This window comes from Limanda limanda, chromosome 10, assembly GCF_963576545.1.
Source record: "Limanda limanda chromosome 10, fLimLim1.1, whole genome shotgun sequence".
In the NCBI taxonomy this organism is placed as follows: Eukaryota; Metazoa; Chordata; class Actinopteri; order Pleuronectiformes; family Pleuronectidae; genus Limanda; species Limanda limanda.
Genome location: NC_083645.1, coordinates 14,901,988 through 14,929,553, shown reverse-complemented (window position 1 = coordinate 14,929,553; position 27,566 = coordinate 14,901,988). Strand labels below are relative to the sequence as shown.

At 39.9% G+C, this 27,566-nt stretch overlaps 1 protein-coding gene across 1 annotated transcript; it reads left to right on the top strand.

The window, feature by feature from the left end:
* Positions 1–9: 9 nt before the first annotated feature.
* Positions 10–27,041, top strand: LOC133011964 (neuronal acetylcholine receptor subunit alpha-7-like). The gene is made up of 9 exons (XM_061079911.1): positions 10–79; positions 9,000–9,139; positions 11,225–11,269; positions 12,183–12,292; positions 21,017–21,264; positions 22,598–22,792; positions 23,671–23,757; positions 26,207–26,316; positions 26,436–27,041. Exons 1-9 carry the CDS (start codon positions 10–12, stop codon positions 27,039–27,041), a joined length of 1,611 nt encoding a protein of 536 aa, XP_060935894.1.
* Positions 27,042–27,566: the final 525 nt, after the last annotated feature.

Here is a 27,566-nt window from a genome sequence, read left to right as displayed (position 1 = left end):
GGTGCCAGGATGCGGTGCCACAAGTTTTGGGGCGCATGGTCCTTTGGGTTTTACGTTTGGACGGCGATGCTTTTCAGAGGTAGGTGAGGAGAAAGATGCTCTGGAGCCTCTCTGAAATTTTCCTTTTGTTTTTAGACACTTTCTTTAGTAAGTGCATGTGTTTGCACTAATGAGGGATTTAGAACTTCATCATTTTGACAAAGAAAGCACTAATCCCCATGTAGTGAGGTGAAAGTAAATCTATATTGATTTTTTTATCTGTCTCCTGATGATCTTTGTATGAATCATTTTTCTACAACTAACTTTGTTGTTTGGGCAATATTTGTACCAGACTGTATTTGGAAGTATTTTATTTTACTTTAATCAAAAGCCTATTGCTTTTATTGTGGGATAACAGAGCTGGAACTTATTAATATTTTTCTTTGAAGCCGAAAGAGAAGACCCCGCAGGACTGAATCATTGTAATTTACTACAGAGTCAGCAAATGTTCTGTTTAATAATACTGGTTTCTGAATCTTTATATATAAAACATGCATGTGAAATTGAATCTTTCTCAATAGTTCTGACCCGTTAAAAGGATGATTTAATACACTAAGTTACTTTTAAACGCTGTGCACGATTACGTGTGTGTGTGTGTGTGTGTGTGTGTGTGTGTGTGTGTGTGTGTGTGTGTGTGTGTGTGAGAGAGAGAGAGAGCGATATTAATGTATGCTTGTTCATGTGCAATGAGATGTGCATCCATAATTCTCTCCTAAGCCCCAACTTATCACCATCATCATCAGCAGCAGCAGCTTCACCATCTGGGTTGCTTACTTTACAGTTTGTGACGCAGCGGCTTTGCTGAAGATTTCCCATCAAACCTTTTAAGTGCATGTGTATGTGTGTGCATGTGTCCACCATAAAAGCTGCCACCATGTCCTCACCTCTCCTGATCCAGCCAGTGGTTTTATACCCCGCAGGCAAGATTGGAAGATTGAGCTTTAATAATTGAAACAGAGACTGAAGATCAAAATAAAGCGGGTTGGTCACAGGACAGGACCAACCCGCTGCTGGTGTTCAGCATCTGCTTTGTCTGTTGTCAAAGTTGTGAGAGCTCCGCAAAATAAATATACAGCTTCACAAGTCATGTAGGTTAGACTTACGTATTGAATTCAAAGGGGTTTTCTGTATGAACAAGATGAGAAAATGTTTTTCTTTGCAGTTTTTGAGTCTTGAGATTGAAATCCAGTTAGTCTGAAGCATTGGAATTGGGAACCATATGGGCAGATCTACGGATTTCTTACTAAAGTTGTGTCATGGCATTTGACTGTTGGAAGGAGAGTAGATGCTTCCGGGGCTTTGAGCATTGGGGATTAGCGTGGCCGCTTGTCGGCCGAGCATGTGTGCATTCAATGCACAATTGATAAGCAGCTTTAGTCTGTCATGGGAAACACAAGACAATTGTCAAAACAGGACATTAAGGACGATTTAGATTCCTTCCAACTGACAGGTGATTTTCGGAAAAATTGTTCTTGATGCACACAGACACAGTGAGTTGATACGTAACAGGAGCCATCATAGGCATTACTATAGTTTAGGTTTTTTTTACTATGGGAATCGTAAAATGTTTCAGTTGCTCCATGTTCAACTAGGATATGATAACACCTCACACTTGTTTTCCTGGCCGTCACTCAGAGAATCAGAGACTGGTGAGACTGAAGTTGCTCAGATGCTGAGGTAGCATCTGCTTGATTTCAATGCAGCGCCTCATCTCTCTCCAGGTCTTCGTCTGTCACCTGCTTTCTCTCAGACTCTTCCTCTCTCTGTCTGCCTCGTAGTTTTTTCACGCTCAGCAATATTTCACACCTTCCCAGACCTGTTATCATGAAGTTTATGCAGTTTGGTTCAACCCTTGCTCAGCATTTCAGTCAGGTATAAGGTGACAAAACTACGATTGTCAACAAGTTGTGTTGACATCAGCATTTGGTGTAGGGTTGTCCTATATGAACATACCAGTATAGATGTGGCAGCGATGCACTCAGCGGTGCAGAGGTTTTAGCTCCTGGATTAGGATTAAACATCCAGTGGTTTTAGGGCTCCGAGCCTTCAAGCATAGATTATAAATCTCTGCTATATTAATCTGTCCATCGAAAACTTCATCAACACACCCACCGCTGTCGTCACATGACATTTTAAGCATCACAAACACACACAATTGTAATGAGCACGTAAACATACACATTCAAACTCCTTTGCACAAAACGATAGACACACATCAGCTACAGAAAGTGTAGAAGGTTGTAATCCATTAGTTCATCTCTGTGGCCTCCTTCACTGCCCCGGATCTGTCTGTTTCATCCTCCCCTCTTTCTCCTTGATGCCCCCTGTTCCCGCCCATCATCACAGATTTTACATGTCACTCCTTGTCAGTGACTTGCAGCCCCTCTCGTGCCTTTTTGTGTGGTGTATGCAGGTTTCAGAGGCCGTAATTTAAAACCCTCCCTTCAACTTACTGTATTGCCAGCTGGAATTCTCCTTTACACAAGCCAATGCAGCCAGAAAACAGTGAATGGAATTTATAGTAAATAACATATATAATCGTATATAAAAGGGATATAATAATCAATTTTTTAGGTACATAATTGATATTTTAGTCCACTCCAAAGTCAACATGTAGTTGACTTAGTCTTGTACTTAAGCATTTTAACAGGCCTTACGTGCTAAGAAAAGTTCTATGTTAATAAAGTTATAGGAGTTTGCATGTGTATCAACTCCTTATGTGAAATCAGAATATGTCTGCCTTGAACTGTCACATCAAAGCTAAGTGTAAACAGCAACCTGTACACAATTGTGAATGTAACCACTCTACCTTTTTTAATGGTGACAGAGAGTTGAAGGATTTTTCCTTGTTGGTTTAACTCCAATTACATTTTCACCACCATTAAATTCTCTCTCTTTGTACTCGCTGCCGTATTAAAAACGTCTTTGCTGTGTGTCTCCTGTTATCAGTGCTCGTTTTCTCATATTTCTTTGACTCTCCCGGTCTCTCTGTCTGTGTTTTGACACGTGTTGATAGACTAGCCACCTAGGTTTTCAACAATTTCAACAGGGACCAATTTTAGTCAGTATGTGTTGTACGTTTTATTTTGTTAAATTTAGTTTAACAAAAAACGTTTTTATACTTTCTAACATGCCCACTGTCTACTGCAAATGTACTTTTATCTTAAAAAAAATACTTGCAAGTGTTTATGCAAACAAACTGCATGTTCTAGTGCTCTATACTTTGTCCTTAACACTTGCTAGTGTGTGCATTGATCGTGTACAAATTCCTTTTTCCGAATTTAACAGAAAAACAACCTTTTGGCTCAAGGTATATCGCTCCTTCCACATGACTTTTCGATTGTGTGTGTGTATCTTTCTCTTTCCCCCTCATACACACAGACGTTCACTCTAAGACTAGCTATTTGCATCAGAAAGACTGTTAATGGGCAGCGTTTGCTGTGGTGCCGACTGTCCGGGCCCTCAGGGAGTAGTGATCTGTCAGCGGTGTCTTTGTGCAGCTTGTTCCCCTCCAGGTTCATAACTCCCTCTGTTTCACAGCATTCTGGGATCCCAGCCCTGTTATGTTCCAGACTGGATAATAACTGTTTGTATCAATAGTTGAGATTTATCCAGCATGTGTACCACGGTGTGAAATAAGATTATTCTAAGTAATAAGGGGTTGATTTTGCGGTAATATGACTTTTATATCGGCATCGAACAAGCCTCAAAACAGAGAAGTTGCTGTTCACATATTTATGATGAGCTGAACTGAGATGAACTGAATGTCTTTTTAACATCCTTTTATAATTCTTATATTTTTGAAGCATTTGTCACCACAGCTCTGTGATTTTCTTGCTGTGAATTCATCAGGATTCATGTTACATCAGGGCCCCGGCAACACGAGAGGCCCCCCAACCCCGTTTTCAGAGTCTGTCGAGCAGGAGAGATCATTCATTCAAACAGCAGTTGATGAAGCCGGCTACACTTCAGCTTTAGAAAAACATGGACACAGAAATTGTCACGTCACTCTGAAGTTATGAATTAAGACTTAATTTTAGGGTTAGTGTGTAGGTTAGGGTGAGGCATCTAGTTTGGATGGTTAGGGTAAGGTGTGTGCATCTTCATGTGTGTTAGAAGAAGACAGGGACAATGTGTCCCTCAGGCTGTCTGTGTCTACATTGCCTGGGTCTTATGAATGTGTTTGGAAGCATCATGTGAACACATTGACCCAGTAAAAATATTCAGATGTGACAGAATTGCCAAACTGAATTTCTCAGTGCATGTTAATCTGTGTTTGTGAGAGCGTCGTAGGAGAGAGAGAGTATAATGTCCTTGAGTGCATTTACTTCACACGGTACTTAAATTTGTATCCACCTCACATAAAAACATTTTTACATGTCACTTCGTGGAGAGCAGCTCTGGCCTCATGTGCCCTCTGTCTTAAGCGACTATTAAATATCTCAGTTAATTGGAATATGATGTGTGTTCATTCATTACAAATGAGAAACAAAACTCTGGAAGCAGGAAAACAAGTTCTGTCAGGACAGACTGAAAAATAAGGACTGGAGGAACAACAAGAACGAGAGAGAGAGAGGCATATAGAGAGAAATGGATCAAAAGGGGATATCACAAGGTTTGGAATGACGTAAACAGACGAAGGCATTGATAGAGGGAGAGAGGCACATTCAAAAATGGAGAAGAATAAAGAATGCATGGAGAAACAGGGAAATTGTTTGGCAAACCTTTTTGTGGCTTTTTAATGAGAAATAAAAGCAGGTATAATGAAATGAGATGAAGGATGGAAAACTAGAAAGAGAGTTTTTGAAGGAAGATGGATAGAATGTGCTTCTGATTTTCTGTTATCGACTCACATTTGCAGCATTTGACATTTAAACGTGTTTTGAATCCTGACGTTATGCTGCATGGAGGACGGGTGAATTTACAATTTTCTCTCTCTTTCTCCCCCTCCATCCATCCATCATCAATTGATCATCTTATAACATAAGTTCTATCAACATTAATTTGTTAAATTAATATTGATTAAACTGGATGTAACGTTTTTTAGAAAGAATGTTGTAGTGTCCAAGTGAGAACAAAGGAATAATCCTAAACTAGTTATACAATAAAATTATTAAAATTTGAATAACCTCTGACATTGTAGTGGGATACAACAGCCATAATACGATATATAACAGTCTTCAGTCAGCTTCCTCACCTCTTCCTATCGGTCATATATACAGAGATCCCTTGTGTTTGAAATTTGATCCTCTTCATGGGGCACACTATGGAAATTATTCCTTTTTTAGATGAGTAAAATGATCAATCTTTGTATTCTACTGGGTTCATAGCTGCAGCTGCCTCATCCTGACTCGTAAGAATGTTGTCACTTTCTTAATCCACCCGTCTGTCTTTATGTTGTCAGCTAAAGCGCTCCTTCTAATCCAAATAGAGAATAGTGGTTCCCATTCCAAAAACACCCACAATATTATATATATCCTTTGTACTTGAACAACTGTCAAACTTTGAATTAGGGGCTGGAGGCTAGTATACAATTAATAAAAGGCACGTTGACACTTCCTTGGACAAGTTGTCCGACCACCACAGGGCATGAAGCATAATGCATTCAGATACTCGGAGCAGATTTACATTTTACTTTGTCTTTTTTTTCATTTCCTCTTGAGTTCTTTAATCCAATATTCTTCTGATAAATTCTCAGTCTTCAAGGAGAACTTGTGAATATGTTGAATGTGTTATCGGGGGTGCCGCTGAGCTGAAAAAAAAAAAGGTTCCCTCGGGTGCTGATGCTCTCGGGGTCCCTGAGGTGCTGAGAGGCAGCCTCGTTCTGTCTATTAAACTAGAACTAATTATATGTGCAGACTTCCTGGAGCTCAGGGGCAACCTCACTGTGCTGTGTCACTGAGGTTAGCATCCATACATCTGTGCATGGAGAGTTTTAACACACACACATGACTGCTTGTGATGTTAAACATTTAAACGATTTAGTCGTAAAATTGTGATATTAATGGGTAATTGACATCATTACCGATAATTGATCATTTGGATAATGCCTCTGAACAGTGACCTTCTCTGCTGACCCCTGACATTTGTTGTAATGACCCACAATGTGTCACAGAGATTGATCTACCTCTTTACTCTAGTTGATTAACACACACACACACACACACACACACACACACACACACACACACACACACACACACACACCCACACACACACACACACACACACACACACACACACACACACACGCATACACAAACACAAGATTGATATACATGGAGGGACACACTCATTTTCTTCTCTTTAGCTGGGATGTAAGTTTAATGATAGTAAATGCTGTGTGTTAGTGATTGTTTCTGACTTGACACAAAAAGGTCAAACTATGAAGTGACATCTAGTGAAGAATGTGAATCTAGTGGGGGAAAAGGTCAAAGGTTAATTGCATCATTGAAACATGGTTTTTCCGTAGATATTTATCGGCAGCCCTTTTAACAACAACACATATTGTAATCTGTAAAATTTCTCACTCACATTTTGTCTAGAATTAAAATTTGAATCGCATAACCCTTATATCAACAACATAGCAATTACGACATGTGCTGTTGGGTGAATCCATATAAACAGCATATTTTATTAAAAGATAACAAAAGTAAATGTGAGGGTTTAAGAGTTTTATTAACTTTCTGTCATCTCCACAAAGAGGACAACCTCATCACAGGGTTTTCCATCATGTTTTGAAATAAAACCATGTCGGAGAACAGTGAGATGAACCGAGAGACAAACCCGCTCCCTCCGCCGCCTCCTCTACTGCTTCCCTCTGTTGGAGTCTGTTTGATGAGACCCCTCACTGTGTTTGGAAAATGTTTTCTTCCTAGCAGCTTCTTATATCGTCTTCATGAGCAAGATTATAAGGAAAACAAGCAACAACAACCCCCTCCTCATCCTCCAACCAGGTGGATCAATCCCTTCATCCCCCATGAATTCTGTTCACTGTTTAGTCGGTGCAGTGGTTTATTTTATTTCATTGCTTAATTCCTTTTGAACAGGGTTTTAGTACAGAGGCAGCCATGGAGGCTGAGCCTTCAATTCTTATTCACAGACTTTATTAGTTTAGTTTAGTACGTTTGTTTGTACCTGGGCTCACATTTGACTGTAATAAAACACAGGGGAGAGGAGGGGGGCGGGAGAGTAACTACAGATCAGGCTCTATTTACATGCAAATGCAGAATTTGTTGTTCATAGGTGTTTTGTGTTGAAAAAAACAAATGTAAATCTGTCCCTGTGGGTATAAAGGTGTTTTTAATGTAAGTCTGCAACTTCCACCTGAGGAAGTGTAACCCGGAAAGACGGATGAATAAATGGAGAGGATGAGGTGTGATGTATTAATCACAGTGTGTATGTGTTCCAGTGAAAAGTTTTCTCTTGAGGTTCATTGCGCCTCTGTCTCTGAACTCAGGCTCCCTTCTGCCATAACTCTTGTCATTACAGCCTTAATGGGCCAATCAGCAGTGTTCCTGGCCACAGACACACTCTTCTCCAGCTTACAGGGTCACACATCCTCCAAGCTCACACACTCCCCTTCTTCTCTGTAACCTTACTGTCTCTCCTCCACATTACATCTATGTCTTTAATTTTCTCGCTACATTTTCTGTTTCACCCGTTCCCAGTTTCTGGTAGATTATCTGCTGTTTTTTTTATATGAAGGAGCCTTGCACTGAGTGTTAATGGATGTTTCCAGCTGTGCACCTTGTTAAATCTACCGATCCGTGATGTTTTTTTTATTTACTGGATTATAAAAAGCTCATAAGAAAGTTTTTGGGCTTTTATGCCCCACAGGGAGGGTCTGCATAGGTAAATGCACAAGAGTATATTCACCCTGCAGGCCTGTACGCTCAGCTCAGCTTCAGTTGTGGCCCACATCCTTTACCAGTCTGAAAAGTTATTCAACTGTATTGACCTTTGTGTGCCCAATCGCACTGCTTGAGATATAGCAGCTTTGTCACAGTTCGTTCTTGTAGTATAGAGATCAGTGATTTCAAGGACATGAACTCATGGACGTGTGTGTGTGCGCGCTCCTGACTTTATTTTGGGACAAATGGATGTGTGTGGAAGGTTAGACAGAGGGGATCAATAATGGTGATGAGCCAACAAACACATCATCCTAATCACCATGGACCTAAAGACTCCCCCCGCCACACCACTTTGTGTGAGACTGTGCACGATGCACTCTGCTGATTTATATGCATATGTCAGCACATCATGGGCTTATTTATTCATTATTCATCAAATATTTCCACTCAAAAACAGACCTTTCTCTCATACATCATTCATAACAAAGACACAACTTGACAGGATAAAAAGTGTGGGAGTCTGGAACATCTCACTACAAACTCTGTATAGATACAGTGTGTGACGGTGCATTTGAAACTCCACAATATAAATTAAAGTCTGGCTGCCGCCTGCTGCCAGATAAGCAAGGATAAAAGGTTAGGTGAAACTATTAAAGTTATTTTTCAGATTAGAATTCAGCCTCAGTACACAAGCATATGGCCCATAGTGCAATTTGCAGGAAAGGGAGGGATGCAGCCAAAACATGGATGATGTTTTTAAAAACTCTCCTTGAATTATTTTGTCTCAACACTGGATTTATGTTTTTTTAAATGCAAACAAAAAGAGTCGACCGACTGCGTCTTTAAATCAAGAAGTGACCTTCAGAAACTACCTGCAGTGACTGGAGGGGTTTAACACAGATTCTGAAATATGTGCAGGCCGTTGATGGCAGATTTATCAGCTTTATCAGAGTCGCGACCTTTGAGTTGAAATCGTTTTGTCGGACAAAAACCATAGACCCAAGGTCGAGCCTGAACTGCATGTTCAAATATGTTTATACAGATTATGCTTTGTATTCAAAAGAATAACACAAACCATCTTTTCTCTTCCATCTATCGTTCCTGCAGAAACCCTGCAGGGGGAACACCAGCGGAGGCTGTACAAAGAGCTGCTGGCTAACTACAACAGACTGGAGAGACCTGTGGTGAACGACTCAGCGGCCATCTTGGTGGAGCTGGGCCTCACTCTGCTGCAGATCATAGACGTGGTGAGAAAAGTTTTTGTATTGTTCATGTATTTGTGGCTGAGTGTTCAGTTTCTTGGTGGTGTAGAGTATGGTTTGTCTTGTTTTGTATCATGTTGGTTTTGTTACAGAAGGATATATGATTTAATGGAAACTTGAAATAAATAAATAATTTCACATTTAGGCCGTTTGGCTTTTCATCATCAGTCCCATCAAACACACGCATTTAAACCTTTCTTGTCCACAAGTTAACTTATGAACAATTCTAAAGCTTTTCTCAGAAACCTTGTAGCATGGGGCCTTGTTAAGAGTTTTCCTTTCCTTGCAGTCTCATGGCCAATCATAGAATGTAAAAGAGTTCTAACAAAATTGTTGATGATGTTGACTAATGTAATCAGCTGTGCTCAGGAGCCCCTTCTCAACTCATGGCCCAAGGCAATTGACAGCTCCTGATTACAGGAGGGATGAAACAACGGGATATTCTCAGAGAAAACATAGTAGTTATGTGTGCATAGGTACCAATCTTTATAAAAAATATATCTTAGCAGCCCATACATTTTTTTTGTGTGAGCTATAAAAGTATGTTTTCTGTGTTTCAGTCTGATCAAATGACAGATCCAGCAGTGGGTCTGTGCTTAGTGTTGGCAGAAGTACTTCATTTCTAACGTTTGACTTATAACAACAGAAAGACCGTGCGTGCGTGTCCTTCCCCCAGGATTTCAAGCTTTTCACAATGGGGCAATTTCAGGATTGTTTGTCCCTGTTCCTGGAACTTGTTGTCTAATCTGTCTGACGGTGGAGGAATGATTTATGTTTATTCAGATTCTCATTTACACAGTGTGGTTTTGTTGCCATGAAACAGTGAGTGCTGATTAGTCACAGCTAAGCAATGAGAAAAATTTGATATGATTCAGAATCAGACAGTAAATAATATACTTCAAGTAGATTAAGAAAAGTAAAGTCTGTGTCAGTTTGTATATTCCGTAAATACTCACTATTCACAAAAAGCTGCAGGCATTCTGACCTTGAGTGAAGTTAATATATTGACCTTCAAAATTTAATATGACCCACAGATACGTTTTCATTCATTTCATTTCATTTAATTTCATAACACTTCTAACATACAACCACACAGAGAGAGATAAAATACTGGGTGATTCAAAACTTGTTTATATCCACTTTTCTAATCATTACTCTCAGCTGTGACTCCTTCGTCTGGCTCATCTGCTTCCAGGAAACACATTATAGATGAATGTGCCATAGGCGCCTTCATTTTTAACTCAGAAAAGCAACAAGAGAGAGATGGATAGATAAATGGAGAAAATATGCAATTCTTTGTATAAAATCAAACCTCTTTTCTCTTCTTTCTTTCCGTGCAGGCGTTTCTGTTTTGACTTTTCAAGTCTACACTGAGAGCAGAGAAACTCTGATGCTTGCAGAAATGCTAATTCCACCTTGTAGCTAGAATATGAGCAGCATCATTTCTCAAATGCTTTATGCACAGTAGGATTTGAAAACAGTTAAAGTTTCATATTCAGTCCAGACATATAACTATTTTCATTTGTTTATTTTTATACATAGATTTTATTTATATATAATTATATCGTAAATAGTACAATAATTACTATAATAGTTACTTATTAACGCCCAACCAACTAGGAGCATTTCAAAATAAATATTTTGTGTTTTTCCCTATCCTCTGAAGTATTCTTCAGTAGACTTTACTGTATTTCTCCATTATGTTCTAGTACAAAATAGACGACAATATATCACAACAATACAACCAGCTTCTCCGAATACATTAAGATCAATAATTTAAAAACCAAATAGCAATATTTTCACCATATACAATAAATTGCACATATACTGTATGCCTGTCAGTATCACAAGTCTGGTGTATTTAATGATGTAACACAATTAAAATCCTTAATGTAAAAACTACATATATATTTGTACGATTCAATGCAAGTAAATTACTACTTTTTCATAGATAGAGAGGTAGTCATGAGTTTTGGAAGTGGTGAATTAATTTTGTGAGTGAAAGTTTTAGAATGATGACATAAAAAAGAAACTGTACAAAACTTTATTTTTCCTCTTCCTCTCTCTCAGGACGAGAAGAACCAAGTGCTGATGACCAATGCCTGGCTGCAGCTGGTGAGTCAAGCTGGGGAACAGCACATTGTCACCCATATAATGGACTTTAATCATATTTACAATGTTATTTCACAGTGGTCTCTTTAAAGACTTTGTGACTGTGTTCCTCAAATGACTTGTACCACTGCATTAAGAACTTGTCGATGGTAATGAAGTTAAACTGTGTACTGCTTTAAATGACTAATGACTCATAAGGGATGTTTATAATTAAAGCAATATGCATAGTGAAATGTTTGTTGTATATGCACTTAACATTGGTAAGTGTTAGCTCATCCATTCAATTATTTTCAAGCCAACAGCAGTTTTTTCAATGCTGTAACGTGTATGTATTTGTGCAGTGCCAGCACTAAACCTCCACCTCAGGCAGCTTGTCAAGCATAAAGTGGGATAAAAGGAGGAAGAAGAAGAGGAGGGAGGAAGAGTGCATGAAATTACATGGCCGTCAGCTTGATTGTATATGGACATAATGCCAAAGAGCAAAAGTCTCAGGCGTAGCCTTGAACCTAACCTAACTGATGTAATTCTGATCTAATTAAAATTAAACATCCGTTATATGTTTTTAAAATAAAACACCATTTTAAGGAACTGTCTCTTTCTCATTGTTCTCTAGTTCCACTATTTGAATGTGTTTCTGACCAGGATTGAAAAGAAAGCTCTCACATAATCAGAGTAGAAAGAAAGTAATTACTGTTTAATTTTATAAAACAATAATTCTGAGAGAATGATTTCACCCCTCAAATTTCTTCTTGGCCAGAAGCAGCTTGTCTTATTCCAAGTGAAAGTGTCATTTTCTTGTAAAAGTTCAATAAGATTATTTGAGCGAGACTTTGCACAATATGAGTTTTTACAGAGCATTGTAAAAAATATACCATCACCTCAAATTCTTGATTCAGAATCTCTCCTCTGGTCTTAGTACTGGACAGATATCTACCTGAGCTGGAATCCAGAAAAATACCCAGGTGTCCAGAACCTGCGTTTCCCTTCAGACCAGATCTGGACCCCTGACATCCTCCTCTACAACAGGTCAGAACTGTCTGCTGCTCAAAATGGTCCGACCTCAGTTATAATGGTTGTGACCTCCTATTTTAATATAGCTTTATTTTGTTGTTGTCTGATCTAATCCAATAGGTGTTTTAATCCAACATCTGTCAGAGAGACTATTTTTATTTCTCTTAAGAATTAGATCTCACTCTAATCCTTCTGACCCTCTCATATTGTATCCAATTCTCTACAAACCAGAGCAGTGTCAGGAATCAGACTTTCTAAATCATCCAGTAACCCATGACAGTTTGCTCGAGAAGAAAACTAGAAAAAATATATTTAAAAGACCCCAACTGTGCTCCGTGAGGTTAGGGACGAACACCCAGGTCTGATCATCCTGTGGTGAGCCTGTCTTTGCAGAAGGCGCCTTGTGATGAAAATGCTGAAACACCTGCTAATGCTAAGGTGTGTTACATCTGATCTCTGATATCTGCTGATGATTGATCAAAATAACCAGGGATAATTATCCACTTGTAGCTTTAAACTAAACAAAGTAAGGGGGCAAATAATTTGGTCAATAAAAGTTTGCTCTATTGAAGTTGTAGGTGATCTTACACTTCTTCCATCCTCTGCCGATGACAAAAATATTGTGACCATACAAACTGTGTCTGTTAGTAGCGGGTGCTTGCTTGGCTTACATTAATCCAGCTTGTATCTTCCTTGAAAGTGGAACAATCCATGATGTTACTGATGATGTCAGAGCTTCTGTTACGTAATAACTAAGCCGCACTGCAACTAAGTGCAGTGCGACGATCAGCATCGCGAGATAGAAGATCACTAATGGCTCCCTTTTGTTTTTTTGACATCTGTACTGTTAATTGAGTCGAACCTTGAAACTTCCATTTGAAAGTCTGCTCCTCTGCAACTGTTTTGTCTTTGGCGTTTGCTAAAGAGGTTCAGTTTTCATCAGCGTTTGTTTATAAGCAATATTACACAAAAACTGATTATGACTAAACTTTGTGCAAAGCTGTGATATTGGTAAGAAGTGAACCTTTTAAAGTTTGGTGCTGATTCGAAAGAACTGAGTGCCTTTCTAGTTTATTTTTGAAAAGCAGCATGCTGGGACAGTGGTGCCGAGAAAAGTCAACTCTTGTGGGTCATTGGTCGTCCCTCAATTCCAGAGCAATGCACTTCTCGGATGTTGGATGGTTGCCAAGGGTTCATATAGATCTTATAGCTTATCAAAAAACTTCAGTCGGCACGGCACTTATCTGCCAAGTTGTAGTTGAAAGGCCGACAGAGATTCCTCTGTTCACAGTGAGATACCATTGGTCTCAGCTCAAACTGTCAATCACACTAAATTATAATGCATTGGATGGTAAAGGCTACCACTTTCTTTGGGGTTTTGATTTTGTCGTGCTAGTTACAATAAAGCTGACAAAGAGCTATAAAAGTCTGTTTGTACCACAGTAATGAGAACAGTTAAGGAATAGGTCAAAGTCTTTATCTTTATTAATAAGGGTGATGGAGCTCATTGCCTGCTGTGATTCAGGTCAGACTTGTGCTGTTTTCTTCACACTACTCTGCAAGGATTCCTCCAGTCAATTAGAAATGTAGGCCAGTTGTTTCTCCCCAAAAACAACTAATTACTCTGCGTTTGCGTGCATGAGTGAGAGACGGATGATCTGGCCTGAGACATTGGGGGAAAAAAGATGAATGGATACTGATGATAGATACAGTAACAAAGATAAAGACAATTACACAGTAAAACAGAAGATTTGATAGATTTGAACACATTTACATGAGGATAAAAAAGAAGCTGTACAGTTTGTCTTCCCTGATGTTATTGTGTGGATGTGAGAGGAGCCCCAGATATATCTCCTCATGTCTGCATATCCCCCAATACACACAAACACTATTACAGGAAACACGAGGACAAAACAAAAGGTTCGGGGGTATTAACCCAAATTTTAAAAGCTCAGCGTTCAGACCTGCCAGGATTACCAAACCTAATCTCTATGCCCCCCCCCCCCCGTTTTTCCCCGATTCCTGCGTTTTACCCTCTGCTTCCTCTTCTTCACCCTCCATCCTGCATCCCTCCTTTCCTTCTCTCTTCTCATCTTATTCTATTCGTGTTTCCCTCTGTCTCTCCGTCATAACTCACTGTCTCACTATAATTCCCTCGATTCAATCAACCCTTTCTCTCCGTATTTTATCGCTCCCAGCCTTCGCTGACTCCTCTTTATAAATCATCCCATCTGCCCGTCTCTGTCGATCAAAGGGTCAGCGTATCACTCTCTCCCTCTTCTCGCAATGCACCTGTTTATGTCTTGCTATAGTCGCTCAACTACATTCTCTTTTCCTGCTCAAAATCTGCTCGTATAACAACAACTCTGTCCTCTTAAAGAAATACTGTCACATTTTACTAATTTGCTTTGCCAAACAGGAAAGTTATTGCAGATCACCCTGAGGGGAAATGTGAATATCTGTACAACATGTTGTGCCATTAATAGGAAGAAGGCGGGATTTATGACCTATACTACAGCCAACCGCCAGGTGTCGATTGAGACGCCCAGGCTTCAGTTTTTTTTAGTCATCCATCTTTATGTACACTCTGAGTCTCTTCTCATCACTTTAAGTGTAAGAGCTTCAGGGTAAACACACATCTCCATCTTAGTGAAGCAGGGTGCATTTGATCTTATCTTATCTCAAATATCCAATGCATCCAAAGTAAGTAAATCAATGTCTTAACAATTCTAATAGTGAGAAGGATCAGTTTACATGAAAAGTTTGGACACACAGTGATTATTACTCCTTGGTCTGAATTGGAATTGATGAATAACAAGTTCCTTTCTCCAGGCTGTTTGCATGGATCTGGTGTTGATGGTAAATCCACGACTCTTAGTTCATGCGAACGTGAAACATGATTGTGTGCGACAGTGTTGGCACAATGATGTGACAATTTGAGAAGCAATTTGAGAGGTTTCAAACTGAGCTGAATGACTCATCACAGACAAAATCCGCTTTTTCCTTTTACATCTCACTATTCTTTTCCTTGAATTCGCTGCACGATGAGGTCATGTCTGACCACAGCGCCTCTAACCATCATTAACTTCATATTAAAACTGTAGAACTGAATGAATGGATTCATGGTGAGAGCTCGTCTCAATAGCATGCTAATGAGATTGACTGCATCCTCTATTCAACACAGTAAGACTGGCGTGTTATTGGCTGTGCACCGATGAACCACTGAGTAATGGCCATTACTGGTGTGTAATTGTGAGATAGTGTGTGAATGTGTGTGGTGCTAAACACTCTTCTGTCTTTATTTATTTGTATATTCGTAACTTGTTACGCTTTGCACAGATTTACAGTATAACTTTGTATTAGTGAGATGGAAACTTAGAGTTGTGCAGGGTAATTAGTTTGGTGTGTGTGTGTGTGTGTGTCTTTGCGGCAGTGATCTATTTCATTGCTGCAAACTGTAAATTCCCACTTCTCCCCCGGGGGCCTGTTAACGTTGTGGTTCGGCTGTAAATTCTGCTGTGAATTTTCTCTTCAGCTTCACATCACTGGTTCCTCTCTGCTGAGGTTATAACACTACTGTGAGCCTGATCACCAGGAACAATTTCAGTAAGACAGAACAGACAGAGAAACGTATGGCTCTTCTCAACAGGATTTTGCAGATGGTTTTTTTTGACTTAAAGATAAGTCATCATCCCAGGTCACTTTAGACGGTGATGCCAAATTACGTTTTGGATGCAAGATTCAGGATATTTTGGATTCAGTTCTGGATTGTAGGAGGAAGTAGAGACAAGTTGTCCATCTTTATGTCTTTATTATGTATTTTCAGTGGATTACCTCATGTTGCACAGATGCTCATACTCTCCTGAGGATGGATTCTAATGACTTTGGTGATTACCTGATGATTTTGGCTCTTTTTTTTGGCAAGTTTGGTTTTAATTCAGTATTTGATGTTGTAAAAACAGGGTTGAACTTTAAAATTGACAGCTGAGAAGTACTCGTAGTTGGTCGAACACCTTTATTGAAAGGAGCTCACTACCGTGGCTTCATCCCCCGATCAGCAATGGCTTCAAATGCACAAGATGGCATCGTTCATATCCAGAATATTATTTTTGCTTCAGTTCTGGAATAGTGGGTCTGTGGAGTCTATGGAACCAGATGTAAACTTAATGTTGACAGCCAGTGTGCATGTGAGTGTGCTTGTGTGTTTGCATGATGCATTGTGTTCGTATAAATAATATCCAGATCTGAAAAAGCTTTTCAAGCCGTTGACCTCCTCTTTTCATTTGAGGGGAAAGTCAATGGTCTCACTTGACTGAGGATCGATGAGGCACATGAAGGACGCCCAACTCAGGTAAACCACAGAGCGAATCCTAATTCTGCCAGCGGATAAGACCGATATACAACAGAGACAAAAGCAGTGTGACAGGCCATAAAGACGAGAGGAGAACTTATCGGATAAATGGATACTTTCTGTTTTTTTAGATGGATGGATGGCTAAAGGAAGGGACAGATGGGCTAATTTGATGCCTTTTCTTTGATCACTTGAATGAATAAATTCTCTGGAAATGAAATGAAAAAATGCACTGTCCCTAAGACGTCGAGGTTTATAAAGAACTCAGGCCGAAAATGTAAAAGTACCAACATTAATATTAGCAACAAATGAGTTGTCTGACCACAGAATGATGAGTAGTATCCTTTGCAAAGGATTACTAATGTGCAGTTGGAAGGTATCCTGTGTCGATACTGTCCTATAAATAAAAGTCTCTGTTAACAAGTTGAGCATCATGGAGCCAAAGAGACAAAGGATGGCCCAGCACATCTATAGACCTCAAGAGAAATACTGCATATCAACCAGAATTAATATTTCATTATACAGTTTATAAGAATTTGCAGGTTTGTTTGTACATAGTTTTAGTTTGTAATGTAACACTAGATTTACACGTTATGTAATATATTATTTTATTGACAATTTGTGCCGTCTTCCATGACTTAAAGGATAATTTGAAGACATATATAAGTAATGCACCCAGCATTGCTCATATGTGTACATGCGCTCTGCCTCTGGTCCCCATGACTACATATATCTCACTGTAAATTGCAGAAATACTGTAAATGTTGCCTGCGGCATCCTGGTGCAGTCTGTTAACCACAGAGCCTTCAGGCTGTCAGACAGAATGGCTAATCTCAGGACTCCCGGAGGCTGTTCACTTTACTGTTATACTACTGGGACATGACATAATCTACATGGATGGATAGGTGGATCTGCTGACCCACAGTAGATTTGAACTGTGAACGGCAAAAAAGCTTCAGGGAAGATGTTTGCTTTTCTCCGTGGATTATTATATTCTCTTTTGGATTATCTATCTGATTTGAAAATCATCTCAGAATGTTTGAAAAGAAATAAAGTAAAACAAATCAGGATAAAATGTTTTTCCTTGTCGCTGTTTGAGCCTGTGTAACCTGAAAAGCCAAAGTATTAAAGTTGATTTTAAGCGACATGATTGCAATATTACATCATTGTCTGGTTTAATGATATCACTCTGAAGATTATGTTTTTTATGCCTCAGCGTCGACGACAGCTGTGGCCTGAGGCAATATGTTTTCAGGTTGTCTGTCTGTCCATTCATACTTCCATCTGTCCTGTTGTTGCCTTGAGATAATGTCTTCAAATTGGGCACATTCGCCCACTGGGAGTGAAGAATGAACTATTTGGTCATCAAAGTCAAAGTTATTTTGCCATAACTGAATAATTGATTCTCTGAATGTAGCAAAAAGTCCACGTTTGATTTGCAAAAGGTCAAAGGTCAACTTGACATCAAAATGTTTCGTATAAGTGCTTCTACAAAGGCACACAACCTGGAGGTCGTAATTCAAGTTAATGGTATGTGACCATTCATTCTACCCCTGCATGGCTCTCTTTCAGCCTCAGTTACACTTTGTCACTTCCCTCTATCAGGTGTGTGTGTGAGCGCGCGTGCGCACGTGCATTGTGTGTGTTTGTGTGGGCAGCAGCAGGTGTTGAGTGAGTGACGAAAAAAAGCGCTGTGACTCATGTCCCATGGTGCAGGAACCTGTCACTGCCACCATTGTCACTGTCGGTTAGGTTCTGTTCACACCTTGTCCCACTCTCACACGTCCACAGTACTCCTGTGTGTGTGTGTGTGTGTCTGGGTGTATGTGTGCTGTAGGAACACAGCCATTATCCCAGGGCTATCACTTTTCCAGTCGTGTCCATAATTATAAAATTGTGTACATTCGAACATCTGTTGAAATTTCAAATCATTAATTCACATAAAATCAAAACTCTTAGTTAAATAAGAAAAAATATTTTTTTGAAAAACAATTTAAGTTAGCCGTCTATTCTCTTTTGTTCTGCACATGAGAATAACTGGCACAGTGTGTTTTGTGATGTGTGTGAGATTGCAGTAAAACACACACCTTCTTATAAAGTAATGCCAAAGCTTTAAATAATTCATTGTGTTACTCAGCCTTGGCCAACTCAAACAATCCTTCCACCAGCAGCTGGGTCCACAGCACATTAGAGAAATAAATTACACTTGTTTATCATCATCCCCTTAAAAAAGATAAATCTCTAAATCTGTAAAACGTTAGAGATAACTGAAATTTGTTTAATTCTGGGACGACGGAGGCGACGTTTGTTGTGACTGAATGAGGCTCCAGGATGTTTCAGACACTGATATGTTATCTCTCTCACAGGGGAATGCATTGTGTATGTGTCTGAGTGTGTGTGTTTGTTTGTTGATGTGTGTGCATGTATAGGTGTACTGTGTGCCTTCTTACTGTATGTGTGTGGTGTTCAGTTTAGTGACAAATCGTATTTGGCCGGTATAAGGTGTATTTTAGATTTTACACAGTTTTTCCTCCTGACTCCTGTAAGTTAAGAGCAGGCTTTACAGAAGAGCCCCTTTTATCTTCACTCAGTTATTTCCCCTGTTTGATTATTCAGGTTTTTTTTTACAGTATCCCCTATGTAAGCAGTGGATACAGGAGTAAATTCAGAATATACTAATGAATACAAATTCATTACTTACAGCAGCCTCAAGAGGATATCAACGTTTAAATGTTAACATTTATTATGAAGGCTATTTGTGTCGTCAGTTTTATTTCATGTTTCATGTTTAATTCAAAGTCCAAAGAGATTCCTTCCTAATCCCAAACATGGATAATTTTTTTAACTTTTTAAAACTTTTATTTAGTGAGAACTGTGAAAACTGGGTTGCACCTCATTAAGTTTATTCCTGAAAACTGAAATCAGTAGGGATTTAAAAGATGTTCTTATTCCGTGAATGTTGCATGGTTTTCTGATGGTTGGCTGGATACTGTCTTCCAGGTAAAAACAACCGAGAGAAGATATAAAACCTGCTGTCTTTAAATGTTATGTAGATGCAAATGATAGCATATAACAACAGATACATTTTAAGACATCTATTAAACAAAATTGGTTTCTCTGTGGGAGAAAAAGAGAGACGTATTTATAATGTTTAGTCGTGTAGATGATTACATATCTCTTATCTGCCCTGGTGTCATCACTACAGGTTCAGTGACGTTTGGTGGGAGGAGAAACCCTTTAATTCCCACAACTGAATTTTGCTTATGTACTGCACGGGGGGAAAAAAAACAGAGGTCACTGTGTAAAGTTCAGTTCTGGCCTCTGGCACTTTATTTAATAGTTCACGCTCTCATCTGCACTAGGTGAGACGGTCTTTTAATATTTCATGAAAGTTTAGCTGCGGCTACCAGAACTAAAGAATTTATTTTCCAGAAAGCCCCAAAGGTATCGTGTGCTTCTCCAACACTCGCCTAGAATAAAGATCCTACTTTATTCAATTAGTGCATTGACTTTTCAACTTAGTGGGGAGTCTGGCAGGTGAGGCCAAATCAGCCATGAAACCAAAAAGCTGTCCAAGGCTGATCTTATATTTCCCAGCAGGTTGTGGAGAACAGAGGGCTACACCGGGGGGGCATCGGTTGTGTTTTCTCATATCATCCCAATTTTTTCTTTGTCTTCATATTTGGACTAGTAGTAGAAGTGAGTATTTAATGCACTCTGGGTTTCACCTGGGTTTCAGCATGTGGAAGTGTGTGTGTGTGGTGATGGACCAAAGCAGCAGGCCAGTTGCAAAGAGAGACTTGCAAAGGTTCACAAATACACACTGACAACAGTGATGACATGGCTGGAACGAATGGGCTGACTAATTCATTTTTACCGTGAAAGGATTAGTTTTCATTAGGAGTGTGTGTGTGTTTTTGTGGTTCTACTTACTGTGGTAATAATTACCACAGAGGTGGTTTGATTGCTCGCTCTCTGATACAGTCAACCCTGTGTAGTCGAGATTAACATGAAGGCTGAGGGTGTGGTCCGACCCAGGACTACAGAGTTATAATGTAGCAATGACTTAAAGTGTTGGGATGTCCACAATCTGTGTTGTGGCTTTCCATGCATCCGCAAATGAGCAGTCACTTGTTTTTGATAAAAGCAAAAATAGAACAAAATTAGTTCATATTTTGTTTTTTTCATTATGAGTCTTCATCTCTATGCAATAGGTCAAATTAATTTCATGCTAATTTTAGCATGTCCTGATGTTAAAATCACTTAAAAAGGTTAAAAAAAAACGATTTAGAGAGAAATAGAGCTCATGTTCACATTATTATCATTGATGTTGTATTTGAAAGTGCACACACTCACACGGACATTTTTCCCTTTTGTTATTTGCCCAGTGCGGATGAGCGGTTCGACGCCACCTTCCACACCAACGTATTGGTCAATGCCTCAGGTTACTGCCAGTACATCCCTCCTGGCATCTTAAAGAGCACCTGCTACATCGACGTGCGTTGGTTCCCTTTCGACGTTCAGAAGTGTGACTTGAAGTTTGGCTCCTGGACGCACAACGGTTGGCTGCTGGACCTCCAGATGCTGGACGTGGACACGTCCACATACATACCCAACGGAGAGTGGGACCTAGTGGGTAAGAGAGCTGGGGTTTGTATTTATCACTGCCGGTACTGTCACCAGAATAGATTGCTGTACTTGAGAATCCAGTGTGATTATATTATTCGGTGCATATATTTTAACTCAAATATATAATTTTTTCATCATCTCATGAGACTGAAAATAAACTTTGAAACCAGTTCCTTTAGGGGGTTATAACAATAATGAAAATTATGCTGTATTCAGCCTGAACAGTAAGATTTGTGAATCTACATCAGACGGGTGATAAATTATTATTTTCAATGATCTTATAATATTCAACACTGAGAAAAAAGTCAGGAAAACCTGCCAAGTGCCTACAAATACTTAACATTAAAGTCCATTTGACATTCCGTCTTATTACATGCAAATGATTTTCACTGTGGGAAATCATTTGCATGTTTGTATCTAGAGGAATTGAAATGATTTTTGGAAGAACTCCCAAGCTGGATGTTTCCAGCTGGGACAGGAACAGCAGATCCCAGTACTGGTGCCCCTTGGGTGATGGTTAGCTGGACGGGGGTTTCAGACGGCAGCAGATGGTCTGCGAGAGGAATGTCTGACACTTTTTTGCCAGCGTGCAGCCAGGACCTATATGTGAGTGCAGCAATCCACATTCCTCCAGTTAGAGTACAAGGGACGACTAGCAAAAATCACAAATGATGCCACTGTGTTGCTTTCATCATTTTATGGCTAACGGAACATGTACTAATAATTGCAGAAATCAGTTTGTCCATCTCTCTGTCTGTCTGTCTGTCTGTCTGTCTGTCTGTCCCTCCGTCCTTCGTTTTTTTTCTAACAAATCACCCGTCCGACCATGTCATGGACCCCGTGAAGTGCAGTTTTGACTGTGAAGTTTTTTGGATGAACAGTTGTCGAGACCTCAGCCCTGACCCTCCCATTAATTTTAACCTGCACCTGCTGCACCACAACATCATGCTTGACATCACAGGAAAGTTGTGATGATGATGAACAGCCACATTTTGAATGGGCAGCTTCTAGCCCTGAAATCCAGAAACTTCTGTCTGCCATTAGATTTTCTCAAAGCCCCAGTGTCTACTCTGAGGTTTTTTAGATAAATTCTTCTGTAGCAAATCGACAGACAGTGATTCATTGATTTTTAAACTTTGACAATGTCACTGAGTTTCTTTTTCTTTTTATTAACCATTAACAAAAAGTTAAATTGAAAGCAAATTAGATTGACTCCAATTGAGCCTGTTCAGAGTGACGACATTTTTTTTATTGTTGTTATACTGCTATTTAAATCTTAAATCCAATTACATTGTCAGTTGAACCAAAAACATATATGCATGTGTTATTTTCTCCCTCAGGTGTGCCAGCAAAACGTAATGAGCTTTACTACGACTGCTGCAAGGAGCCCTACCCTGATGTAACGTTTACAGTCACCATGCGCCGCAGGACTTTATATTATGGACTCAATCTGCTTATTCCCTGTGTGCTGATCTCGGGCTTGGCCCTGCTGGTTTTCCTGCTGCCTGCAGACTCTGGGGAGAAGATTTCTCTGGGTGAGAGTGGGATGCTGAAACACAAACACAAATATTCTTTGTATCGAGCTGGACCAGTGACTGGCCAGTGAGATTTACACTGTAAAATCCGTTTTACAAACATTTTTTTGTATCTTGGTTTAAAAACAAAAGTAGTGAATAAATTATAAGCCTATTAATCCTTTTTTTGTGCTTATGTTTGAAAAACTATATACTACTAGTTATCAGACTTTTTAATCTTGAAATTATCAATATCAGCCTGAAAGATCCATTATTATTATTTGGCTCTTTGATGAAATTACTTTGCCTGCTTGACATTTAAGAAATGTGTTATTGATCCAACATTTATTATCAGTTTTTTAAATGCAGGGATTCCAAAGAGTAAAAAATAAATAAATTTGACTATTGAGGTTTTTAAGCAACAGGAACCAAAACACCAGTTTATTTTGAAAGATGTGCATGTGCATACAAATACAGTCACAAATACTTACAACACCTTTAAGTGCACGCATATTTATCTACACCAAGGTCCTGGTAAATACATGTTAAATTACATTGAAATAATTGATTTTCAAAATAAGAGGCTCACCACTAATCTATTTTGGATTCACCTCAGTGCCTGAGACTCTCAATGAAAAACCATCTGTGGATGAGCAGCCACCAGTTACAATATCAGACCGTTTGAGGACTTTCTGGAAACTACATTAGATAGATCAGATGAGCCAGGAGCTGAGAAATGGCTGCAGTCTTGAGAACATTACTGATTACATACATAAGTAATTATAGGAATAAATTCACATACCAGTGACCCTTATCACATCATTATGTCAATACTCATGATCTCTTTCTCTCGCTCTCTCTCTCTCCCCCTGTGTGGGTCTTTCTATCTCGCCCTAAAGGTATCACGGTGCTGCTCTCGCTGACTGTTTTCATGCTTCTCGTCGCAGAGATCATGCCGGCTACGTCCGACTCCGTTCCTCTGATCGGTGGGTTGTATTTATGTCTATTTCTCTATGTATTAACACTAGGAAGTCCTTCTTAAATCATTGCATCTTAAAAAATAACTTAACTGCAAGGGAGGAAAGGATATCCCTTAGGAAACAGTCAAACTAAAGTGAATGTAATACTGGTTTAGTCAATTAATACATAAACATGAATAACAGTAAAAAATGTGAGGGTCCTTCTGAGACTTTCTTGCACTTCAGTAAACACCAGTAATATAAAACATGCATTAATTATTGAGTGTTTTCAATGTGGGCAATTTCCTTATCTCTATAAATACTGTATACTGTACTGTATGTTCTCTGGGTCAGTCTGGGCTTTGACTTTGGCTTGAGTAGCCCGAGGGCTTCTATACATCATTCTCACTTCTCCCCGGATTCTGGATGGAGTAAATTGGGTGGCCGGAACTAAAGCTGTCAGTACTGTTAATAGGCCTCATAATGTCTGGTTCTCCGGTGGGAACGGAGGATAGAACGAAGAAATAATGGATGAAGAGACCAAGATGGGGGAAGGCATTTAACCTTTGGGGTTTAAGGGGATAGTGCACAGAAAAATGAAAACAACTCATCTACTCACCAGTATGCTACTATGTTGGAGGTGGTGGGTGAAGTGCTTGAGTTCACAAAACACTTTTGGAGTTTCAGGGGTAAACAGCGTTGCAGCCAAATCTAATACAATTCAAGTCAATGGCAAGTCCTTCTTCAAAAGTAAAAAAACAAAACAGAAAATGCCTCCATGCTGCTCCTGTGGTGTCATCCAAGTGTCCAACATTCAAATTCGACCCGGACTAGCACTATTTACACCATGTTTTTAGCGCGGTAGCATTGCTTCTTCCGGTAGAGGGACATTTAGGCTTGGACAAACATCGGTGTGAAGACATAAACAGAACAATGTGCACTTCTGCCTTTTTTGGTCCATGTCCCATTCGCTAACACGGAGAAGGTTGGGTAGCCAGCCACTAGAGCCACTATGATGAAAATGATTTGGCTTAACTTTTGGAATGCGGCCGTGTCAACCATCATTAAATACAGTCTATGCTTTTGTCTTGTACGTGTGTCCTTTGTAACATGTCATGTCAGTGAACAGTTCAAAGAGGGCAAAGTGAGAAATGGTGTAAATATAACCAGAATATCAATAGCGTATCGTGAGTGTATTGAACATAGTTTGGTCATGCTGAACATGGTTAAAGCTAACTGCCCTCTGATAAGTGTGTCATCAATAGTGATTAAAGTGATTAATCCATTTGTTTTTATTTCCCATGACCTAGAGACGAGGCCAACTGGGACACTTTTAGGAGCCTTGTTAAAATGACTCATGTCCCTTTTAAAAGACATTCACATTCAGCCACTGTGAGTTATTGTAGCTGCTTGAACTCATCTGTAAATGAATGCTCACCACCGCTGCCAGAATCAGGCCACATGTCTTTTAATCATCAGCCCCTAATCACCACATAAGTGTGCTCATTTTCATTTAGTTAATTTATTTAGACCCATCTCCGAGACCATTTGGCTCAGTCCATTTTAATTCATCTATAATGTAGTCAGTGAATGACTGTGGGTTTGAATGAATGAACAACAATGCTTCCGTTACTGTATTCATAAAGTCATTAGTGACTGATCACAAAGCAGTCAGGACACAGGACCCGTGTCCTTCCAACTCTCATAAACACATCCTTTAACACCATTTCTGGCTCTCTCCTCTGTGTTTTATTATTCTGTTCCCCAACTCTTCTCTTTACGATCCCTCCTTCTATTCATTCATCTTTATTTCCCAGATCTGACAAACAAGGTCACATCCCTGACCTCATGAGTTGACTGAAAGTTTCACTTTCAGTGACTGTCATCAACTTTAGCTGTTTGCTTTACCTTCAAGGTTTCTGCAATAGAAAGGAGGGCAGGAACTCAGATATTGTGTGTGTATATGTGTGTTTGTGTGTGTGTGCATTCGTTTCAGTGCACAGCATTTATTTAATGTTCCCCTGCTGTTCCCTGATGCGGGTGAAAAGATCCCTCCAGAACCAGCACTAATCTCCCTCTCTCCCTCCTCCTCTGATTCTCTTTCTCTCTGTTCGGCTGGACTTTTTTTTTGTTTGTTTACCCCTATTCTCTGTTTTGAAGCATTTTTCCAAAGATTTTATTTCCCCTGTCTGAGTTCAAGTGGGCATATTTGCCCCCTAGCAATGTAACTTATTGCTCAGATTTATCAGACTTGTTTTCTTTTCATGTTTGGGCATGAAATCAACCTATTTTTTGGACTGTTTTGGAACCAAGGTTAATGTTGTACCTGTTAGTTCATGTTTGCTATCGGCTATGTAGTAGAGCTATTGGGTTAGTTCAAGGGCGAATGATAAGGGAAAGACCTTGACTTTAAAAAGCTTGACTTGATTTGTAACTGAGACTAAAAATAAAAACATGTTGATTTGTTTTTGTGCAGCTCAGTACTTTGCCAGCACCATGATGATTGTGGGAATGTCAGTGGTGGTGACTGTTATCGTCCTGCAGTTTCACCATCATGACCCTCATGGAGGAAAGATGCCCAAATGGGTGAGCGACTGAAACGAATTTAATCACATAATAATCACTACTGTGAGAGAACCTTGTAGGTCTTTATGAATAACATACGAAGGTCATTGTTCACATGTTCTGATACTCTCTCCTTTCAGGTTCGGGTGGTTCTGTTAAACTGGTGCGCCTGGTTTCTTCGTATGAAACAACCTGGAGATGAGCGCAAGCGACCCAATTACAAGTACCGGCACTCCTCCCAGCACCACTCCAGCACCAGCTCCATAGAGATGAGCGCAGTACCGAGCCTCAGCGTTCCCCTCTCACAGACATCCTGCCCCCCGTGCCCCACCGGCACCTCCAACGGTTCAATGAACCTCTACTTTGGAAATTACCACCACATAGAGGGCCCACACTGCCCACCCTCCAGCGACTCCGGGGTAGCGTTGGGTGGGCGTGCCTACGGCACTCCCAGTGACGAGGCTGAGCCACCTGGAGGAGTTGGCAGCAGCGTTGGAGGCCTCGGGATGGGGGTTGGTATTCCCCCACCAGAGATCCAACATATCCTGGAGGAGGTGTCCTACATAGCCCAGCGGTTCCGTGAACAGGACCGGGTAGCGGCCGTCTGCAGCGAGTGGAAGTTTGCAGCAGCGGTGGTGGACAGGCTGTGCCTGGTGGCCTTCTCTCTGTTCTCTATCATTTGCACCTTCACCATTCTCATGTCAGCGCCCAACTTCATAGAGGCTGTTTCCAAGGACTTTACATAGCTGGCTGCAGCAGCAGGAGCGAGGTAATGAAGAAGGTGCAAAAGTAGAAGAATAGGTGAAGAGAGGAAGCGGAGGGGTAAAGGAACAAGAGCAGTACTGTATGTGATCCTCAACCTATCTGGACACACCATTGTCATAAGAGCAGGGACATGCTGTGTTTTATGAGACAAATTATAGTATCTCCAGAAACTTCATGCAATTAGAGCCTGGCCGATCTGCCAAGTAACTGAATCATGTAGTCAATTTATCAAATCAGAAAACATAACAATTGATTAGAAAGAGACATCGTTTTGTTTGAAAATCCAAATCAAGAAGTGTCCCACTCTGTTTTAATGTCAGACACAATTTGTTCATATGAAGTTCATATGTTTTGTCATGCAGGCTAAGCAGTAAAGACACCTGGGTAGACTGGAGGCAAAGGGTTGAGAATCACTGGGGCAGTAGAGAAGTGCACAGCATAGATTTCTTTTTTATAGTAATTAAGATATCATTTGAGGCGAGATGAGAAAAGTCGTCTTTACCCTG

Excerpts from the sequence above, each read along its gene's own strand:
- LOC133011964 (XM_061079911.1), top strand. The coding sequence starts at position 10 with ATGCGGTGCCACAAGTTTTGGGGCGCATGGTCCTTTGGGTTTTACGTT. Across the intron at positions 80-8,999 it reads GACGGCGATGCTTTTCAGAG|AAACCCTGCAGGGGGAACAC; the intron begins GTAGGTGAGGAG and ends TCGTTCCTGCAG. Across the intron at positions 21,265-22,597 it reads CGGAGAGTGGGACCTAGTGG|GTGTGCCAGCAAAACGTAAT; the intron begins GTAAGAGAGCTG and ends TTTCTCCCTCAG.